At 36.0% G+C, this 8,863-nt stretch overlaps 2 protein-coding genes across 2 annotated transcripts; both read right to left on the reverse strand.

The window, feature by feature from the left end:
- Positions 1-37: 37 nt before the first annotated feature.
- Positions 38-3,563, reverse strand: LOC133696787 (pentatricopeptide repeat-containing protein At3g22690). Its single transcript, XM_062119064.1, has one exon. The coding sequence runs from the start codon at positions 3,433-3,435 to the stop codon at positions 898-900; it is 2,538 nt and encodes an 845-aa protein (XP_061975048.1). The 5' UTR covers positions 3,436-3,563; the 3' UTR covers positions 38-897.
- Positions 3,564-4,229: 666 nt separating this feature from the next.
- LOC133696392 (homocysteine S-methyltransferase 3-like) lies at positions 4,230-8,097 on the reverse strand. Its single transcript, XM_062118573.1, has 7 exons — positions 7,744-8,097; positions 5,974-6,030; positions 5,656-5,882; positions 5,366-5,495; positions 5,047-5,250; positions 4,859-4,930; positions 4,230-4,557 (listed from the first exon to the last, which is right to left on the reverse strand). Exons 1-7 carry the CDS (start codon positions 7,927-7,929, stop codon positions 4,414-4,416), a joined length of 1,020 nt encoding a protein of 339 aa, XP_061974557.1. The 5' UTR covers positions 7,930-8,097; the 3' UTR covers positions 4,230-4,413.
- Between the last annotated feature and the right edge of the window lie 766 nt (positions 8,098-8,863).

Here is an 8,863-nt window from a genome sequence, read left to right on the forward strand (position 1 = left end):
ATCAAAAATAAATTTTTTTAAAATAAAAAAACAATCCTTAGAAAAATAAGAAATTTAAAGCTCTCTTGCAAATTACATATCCATCTTCATCCCTCCAGAAAGGGGAAAAGGGTAATGCACCTCAACTTGTTTGTGTTGTGTCAAATGGGGTTCAATTTTCGGTGTGTTTGAGGACTCTTGTTTACATTGTGAGCTGGCTCTTTGCAGGGTTTCATTGTGTGTAGACATGAAGAGGACAATACCGTAGGCTGACCCAGTTGATGTTATATCATCGGATGAATCTTCTTTCTCAGATGCTGATATAGAGATTAATGTTGAGCCATCGGTTACCCAATGATGTTACAATTGATCAACAGTGGGATCAACAGCGAATTGGCAATGGAGACAAGCAGAAGCCTTTGGATATCATGAATCATCCTTGTAAAGCTGAAGCCACCATCTGGCTTGTTGAGGAAGTTCACAGGCGCGCATCAACCTAACTCCGGCAATCTGACCCAATGCACCATGCTTTTGTAGACTCCATTTTCCGACAGTTATGAAGCACGTCTCGGGTTTGGGCTGATTCTGTGGGATGTTCCTTTATGTCTTGGGTAAGAGCTTAGAACTGTATAACCAGCATCTACAATGGAACAGAAACTTCTCTTATGGTATTCATTAATTATTTTTTTTCTTCTGTACAATTGTCTCTTGCATTAATAGCCATGTTCAGCATTTTTTCTCAACCCTTGTTCATGATTCCAAATAATGTTCTTGCAGATTGAAGGTTGGAAATTGCTGGGACATGCTGTTTCCAAACTGGGAATTCTAGTTTAATCTGTAATAAACAAAGAACTTGGGTTTTTGTTGCTCACCGGCATCTCTAACATGTAACCACTGGGTATAACATTTACATTTCAATCACCAATAATCACCACAAGAACAGAAACCTTTCTGGAAAAAGTGGAAACGGTTGTTATCCCGAACAATGATTTCTCGGCTGTATGATTTTGATACTAGTTTGGCAAATGAGTGGCAATCAGAGCATATTCGGAGATTCTTTGCAACACGAATTGGCATTCCTTGACCTGTACTGATAAGTGCAAAAGCTATTGCCAATTTTTCACTGTGTCGACTGAGCAGGTACTCCTTTTCCTTCTCATTAACATCAAGCAGAACATTCGTAAGATCAGGAACATAGCCAATGTCTCTTAGCCTACAGCAAATCTCTTTCAACATAGATTCAATGTGGGTCATTTCTGGGTGTGATTCATCACCAGTCGTGAACTCAAAAATTTTGCCATTGATCTCGATTGAGCTTGATCCAGGCATTTTATGGGCTCCTTTCTCCTTTAGGTGTAGCCTAACCTTTGCAACATCATCCCATCTTCCTGCAGAGGCATATATGTTTGACAGAAGCACATGAGTCCCAGTCCTCTCAAGATCCAATTCGCTTATCCTTTCAGCTGCACAAGCTGCGATGTCTACATTTTTGTGCACCCGGCAAGCAGCTAAAAGAGATCCCCAGATCACATCATTAGGCTCCATTTGCATACTATTTATGAGACTAAGAGCTTCGCTCAGTAACCCAGCTCGGCCAAGCAAATCAACCATGCACCCATAATGGACAACTTGGGGAGCTATGCCATAGATATCCTTCATGGACCTGAAAATATGCCAGCCCTGTTCTACCAACCCACCATGGCTCAATGCAGTCAGGAGTGCCACAAAAACCACTCCATCTGGTTTAATCCCTTGCTGCAGCATCTCATCAAAAAGCTCAATAGCCCCAGTTCCATTTCCCTCCATGGCCATTGCACCAATGGCAGCAGTCCAGGCTGAAACATCTCTTTTCACCATCTTGTTGAAAACTTGCATTGCACTCTGAGGGTCACCACATCTAGCAAACATATCAACCAAGGCTGTGCCAAGGTGCATATCAAAGTGAATATCTTTCTTCTTAATATAACTATGGATCCACTTTGCAAGGTCCAGAGCTCCTAGATACCCACAGGCCGATGCAACACCCACCATTGTCACCTTGTCTGCTGTTATTCCCTCGCTCTGCATTACCCGAAAAAGTTCTATCGCTTCCTTGAACATGCTCTCTTGTACCAAAGCCCCGATCATTGTGTTCCAAGAGACAAGATCACTGTCTGACATCGCACTGAAAATTTTCCAAGCGGACTCCATGTCACCATTTCTAACAAAACCTGCAATCAGTGAGTTCCATGACACCCGAGTCTTGTTCAACATGCGATCAAAGACTCTACAAGCCATTTCTTGTTTGCCACACTTCATGTACATGTTAATGATGGCATTGCAAACATTGTCCCAACCTTCTAATCCATTCCTCAAAATATAACCATGGCACCATTTTCCACAAGAAACATCATCCAACTCTGAACATGCTGAGACTGCAGACAACATTGTAATCCTATCAGGTCGTGGACCATGTTGCAACATTTCACCCAATACAGCAAGAACTTCTCTTGCCAGCCCTTGGCGCACATAATTTGACATGATTGTGTTGTACAAGACCAAATTTTTATCAACACACTCGTCAAAAATCTTTCTTGCCTTATCTATAGCTCCACATTTCATGTACATGTCAACAAGTGCATTAACCATCAGTGCATTAACCTCCAACTCTAACTCACCAATACAAGTACACACCTGCTCTCCCAACTGGAGATCCTGCAACTTTGCACAAGCTGAAATCACTCCTACCATCGTAACTGAATTGGGTCTAATACCCACCTCTACCATCTCAAAAAACAAAGAAACAGCCTCTTTATAACAGCCCCTCTTAGTATAGCCACCAATCAAGCTAGTCCATGACACAACATTTCTTTCAGACATTTTATCAAACACCCTTCTCATACAATCAATCTCTCCACACTCGCCATAGAAGTGTATCAAAGAATTCTCTACAAACATATCTCTCTCAAAACCCATTTTAACGATTGCTCCATGGACTTGAAACCCCTCAGTAAGCGCAGCACTCTTCGTGCACGCGCTTAGCACGAATGGAAATGTGAAATTATCAGGGACAGCACCCATGCACATCAGTTGACGAAAGACTTCAATGGCTTTATAACCAAGTCCACATGCAGAGAAACCTCTAATCAAAGAACTAAACATATAATGAGTACCCATTATTCCATTATCTTCTATGAAGAGCTCTAATGCCTTTTGCGCGTATTCTAAACTTTCAAAAGTGCCCATTTGAGTGCAAGAGGATATAAGGTTGGTTAGAGATAAAGGGTGGTGATTTAGGCCGTTTTTAGTGATTTGAGAGTGTAGTTGTTTGAGTTCTGTCATCGTTTTGCATTTTTTGAAAGACCCAGTTGGAGAAGAGCGGTGCTTGGTCAAAAATTTTAGTTCATTTTGATTGGCTAGAGCTACGGAGGCTGGGGCAGCAGGAATTAGAGTAGAGAGATGAAGCGTTGCAGCCATTTGGTCTGGACTCTGTTGCAGCTGAAGTGCTAACTAGATTAGCTGAAATTTTAAAATTGCTAGCGGTTATGTGCTGATTTGCCCTTCTTTTATATTCCTTTTCGATATAGAAGTTTTATATTTTTAGTTTTGGTCAAGGCCTATGTGTAAGTAAACGAGCTATTCTATGATAAGAATCTGAGGTGAGAAAAAAATAAAAACCTCATTAAATTAAAAAAAAAACAAAATAAATTATGAAAAAAAAAACCAATTAAAATATTTTAAAAAATCAATAAGTTTGGTTTGGTTTCGATTTTATAAGTTTGAAATAAAAAAACTGAACCGAATTGAAATTAATAACCGAACCAAACCGGAAAAAACCGAGTCAATCGATTGAGTTTTGATTTTTACTCTAAAATAACCGAACCAAACGATCTGTTTGAATCGGTTTTGGTTGTTTTTTTTTAATTCAATTTGGTTATTTTTTTAAATAAAAACCAAACCTAACCCAAAATAAAATGATCATCTCTAATAAAATCGGTTTGTTTTTTACCTGATAAATTCTTCTAGGTTATGCCAACTAAAATTAGATTGACATTATCGTGATTAAGATTTCCAAGTTCTACAAGGTTTCAATGATTCAGATTAACAAATTTCTGAGGAGACGAAAAGTTGAACTATCTATCAATGGCCATCATTTTTATGCCTACTCGGAGCCAATGTTCAAATGCCAGGTTGCATAAATCGATAATTGAATTGAAGGTTGCACCTAACTTACTGCTATTCCAATTTCACTTGAAAACTTTGACCAGAAAGAAAGAAAAGGAGGAAATTTTATTTATTTAATTGAGATACACAGAGAAGACAGTGTTACATGTACCCACGAAAGTGTAACATTGGGTTCCAAGGCTTTTGGTGAACAAAGATGCTTTCAGATTCTCATTCCCGGTTTCTTAATCTTCACGAGATCGCATCTCAGTTTTAGCACCTGAAGAAGTTTTAAGGATTTTTGGAGAGCACACTGCCTATAGCTCTGATGGTATTTGGGGTAGTCCTGCAGCATCCTCCGAAAAGAGAAGCCCCCGCTTCACGCCACTTGTTTATGTATGAAACAAAGTCTTCATCTACCACTCCACTTGATTTCTGCAGCGGTAAACATCAATTCAACTTATGAATCACTGACGTTAAAGAAATGGTGCAAGTGATTGATCAAGAAACAGGAATAAATACTGCTTCGTGATGATAATATAACGTTAAAGAACATCAGCTGTCCTAAAAAAACTAGTTTGTATAAAATTATACGCAGTAGTTCTAAATAACGAATTAGCAACTTTGCAGTGCTTCAGGAACTGAGAAGGCAGTGCTTGCTGGAGAAGTCCACAAGACAGCCTGGTATACAAGCAATAAAAACTTGAAACAAAAAGAACTCCATCAGGATGCTCACCGTCCACTGCTTAAGCTCAGCATTGTATGTCTCGCCGCTGTTTGGATATATGACTATTGGCTTACTTGTTGCCTGCCAGATTGATCAGCCGAATTGCATTAGTCCCACGGATTAATTTAGATGTATATAGCAGAGGTTCCTTTAGAAATTTAGTTTAAGTTAGAAAAATTATTAACCAGGAAACAGACCTTTCGGATGGAGAGAACGAGTCCATGGATAAATCTAGGAGGGGTACAGTTGATTCCAACAGCAACAACTTGTTTGCATGAATCTGCAATAGAGGCACACTCCAGTATAGAATCACCACTGACCACATTAATTCCATCCTTGGAATTGAAAGAGAACCATGCTGGAATATTTATCCCTTCCTCCTCTAGAAGCTCAGCATAAGCCTGATCAACAAAAACCAAGCAAAATAATGAGGACAGTGCCAGAAAAAAGCACGTGTTAAGACATTATCAATAAATGCCACAGAATTATTAATCTACTAAGAAATATATGAACTACCTTTGCCTCAAGCTTATTTGGAATTGTCTCAAATGCAATCAGGTCAGCACCTGATTTGAGTAGAACCTGTAACCTTCTCCTGTGAAAATCCTTTAGTGTTTCTAGAGAAACTGCATCGCCATATTTCCCACTGTAAAGAGAGATAGTATCAGATTGTTGTCGGGTAAAAGAAAGGGAATTGCAAGAAGGCACGACAAGCTTGATGTAATATTTGGTAATTAATTGCATTAGAGACCGTCGCATAATCTGATGACACGGGCAAATAATATGTTAATCTTTTAGTTACTTACCTATACTCGGAACCATCAGCCAAATAAGCACCATAGCTGCCAATGGAAGCTGCAACTAAAACAGGACGTCTAGAGATATTTCCACTTTCAATGTAATCCCAAGAACCTTTGGTACTTTTGTCATAGTAAATTTCCCTTGCCTCACAGGCAATTTCAACACTTCTCCTAAGCAATGATTCAGCTTCTTCTACAGACAAGCCTTTAGCCACAAAACCCTGAATAGTAGCCTGTCACATTTTTATTTTGAAAAAAAATGTTAGCTGAACTTTATCCCCGCAGAAATCAGATATAATTGGATTATATCAGTACAAAAAATACCTGATAAGATGCTGATAGTATGATATTTGCACCAGCATCAAGATAATCTAGGTGAACCTGGCATGTTAAACACATCCATTATTGTCTATTACCAACAAGAACATTCATGATCAAGAAAGGAATGCTACGGAGAACACAACTTCACTATCCAATTTTAGCTTCCCATGAACGTTTTAAGCCTTTAGACCCGAGAACATGTACACGAGCTGATCCATAATGTCTAACTAGTTCAATTCCACAAACAATTGGCATAGTTCATGTTTCTTCAAAGTCCAGGCCTAAGAGGGAAAGGCTCTGCGTGTTTAAACAAGTAATTTTAGGTTCCATCTTCTACCAACAAAGATTGGCCTGAGTGGAAGAGATTCTGCTCGCTTAAACAAGTAATTTCGGGTTCAAACTCTTGTTGATATAATAAGTTTTCTTTGAAGAGATTTTTATCTTAAATAGAACCTCAAAGAATTAGTCTCTGGGATACCTTAAAGAACCAAGAAAAATATATGATCTCTTCTCTTCTCTTTTCTTTTTTCTTGCATCTTTAGAAAAGAAAGAAAAAACCTTGCGTGAGCACGTGTCTATATGTATTTGTACCTTTTAACTTTCATGGAATGGAAACGTGTCATTTGTTTAAAGAAACAACTAGAAACGTATTGTGAAAAGGCCACGTGACACCTTAAAAAAACACCAGCACCGAGGGTTAGATGCAGGAAACTGGGAAAGCCTTTGCCACGTAGCTTGTGAGAATATATCATCTAATGTTTGCTGTGGTAAAATAAAAAATATTAAAAAAATATTTTTTTATTTTTTAAAATTTATTTATCATATTAAAACAATTTAAAAAATAAAATTTAATTTAAAATTTTAAAAAAATCAATTCTTTTTTTTAAAACAAGGTGCATAGTAGAAACAAACACAACATAACATGCTACCACGTAATGTATGGGTTTTATAAAGAAAGAATCTCTTATCTTGATAACATGCTTCCTTAAACATATTCTTTTATATATATATATATATATATATATATATATATATGCTTGGAAACATCAACATTAACACGTGACAAAAGGAATCATGTTTGTCCGATGAAAGACATTGAAAGTTGAAACCTTGAAAAAGGAAAACAAGAAAGAAAATTAAAATGGACAGGTCTGTTCATTAAATTAGATATTTTTTTTTCATTTTCGATTTTTTTTCTAACTTTTTAAGATTTATTCATGAAGATGATTTTTTTTCATAAAAAATAGAAATATATCAAGATTACAACTATTTTTTATCAAAAAAATTCATAATCATAATCTATAATAATAATTTTATATTTTTGATAATCTAAATATAGGATGTTAATTTAATTTTATTTAAATTGAGAATTACCATAAGAAATTTATATTGTTAGCTTAAGATATATATTATATTTATAATAAAAATTTAAATTTATTTCTCTCTTTTCTCTATTTAAAACGAGAAAATTTTATAAAAAAAACCATGAAAAACTTCTAAATATATATTTTTCAAGCTAGCATAAAATTTGAAAAATTAAATTCTTCAGTTTTCTGAATACGAAAAAATTGTATTTGAAAATAAGATTTAATTTTTTTAATTTGGTTTTGTAAAAAAATCGAAGTGCTCTATTTTTTAATAACCTCGAATTTTTGTTAATTTTTCTCTTATTTTCACAAAAAGAGAGAAAAAGAAACGATTAATCTGCGCAGAGAAAGGCGTACAGATTTATTTATACATTTAGCTAGAGAGAGTGAGAGAGATAGAGGGTACCCTTCTAACGAGGTGAGGAGAACTGATGAGGCATTTGGCACTCCAGAGAGGGTCATTAAGGTCAGCACCATGTCCTTCGAGCTCGGTGGCTAAGCCGCCGTCAACAACAGCATAGCCACCACATTTTTTGAGGAAATCCGTCATCAACGTCGACGTCGACGAATTTTCAACGTTTCCCAGTTCCATGTTGTTAATTATTGATGATGAAGACGGAAGAAACAAGAGGTTAAGCGAGGGACGGCGAGTTGCCAGCACGTCTTTGGTTGCTCAGAAGAAACTGGAAGCACCAAGTTAATGCGTTCCTAATTCCTGCAACCATTTTATAGAGAGAAGTGGAAGTGAAGCTGTCAAAGTTATCGTATTGCCGCCACAGTACTTGTAAATGTTGATAAATTAATTACTATACTTCAAACCGACGAGTCGTTCTATCTTGCAACCATGAATGACGTGTCTTGCTGGATGGAAAGGACGTCCAAAATAGAGGTGGAGGATTTTTAGGACCATCTCCACAATTAATCCCTAAATTAACTGCACCAGATCCATTGTAAATTATAAATTAATCCCTGATTTAATTGGTTTTTTATTTTTAAAGCTAATTATTTATTCCTTTTTTCCATTTTATATTTTCCCCAATTTTTTTTTTAAATAGAAAAGAGAAAAGGTGATTAAATAGATATCATGAAAAGATTAACAAGAAAAGAAGATACTTTTTGAAACAAAATAATATTAAATTAAGTGTTCTCAACCCTGATCAAGGGATTAAATAATTAATTTAAAAAAAAAACTAGAGAGAATAATGTATGATTAATTTGTATGATGATAGAGAGTTAAAGAAATTTAATTTTTCTAGATATATCATGACAATTTAAAAGTGGAAAAGAGGATTTAGTTTTGATTGATGTGTAAAAAATATAAAATAAAATAATAATCAAACCTAATTAATTGAGAATTAAAAACAGATAACAACGAAATTCCTTCATTTTAGGAAATGATTCGTGCAAGTCTAGGAAAGCTGGACAATTTATTTTATTTATTTTATTAAAAAAATCATCTCCTCCTCTCTACATAGACTTGTTACTGCCATTGTTATCATCCCCTCCTCTAACAAACACACTACCAC

Source organism: Populus nigra, chromosome 6 (assembly GCF_951802175.1).
Source record: "Populus nigra chromosome 6, ddPopNigr1.1, whole genome shotgun sequence".
In the NCBI taxonomy this organism is placed as follows: domain Eukaryota; kingdom Viridiplantae; phylum Streptophyta; class Magnoliopsida; order Malpighiales; family Salicaceae; genus Populus; species Populus nigra.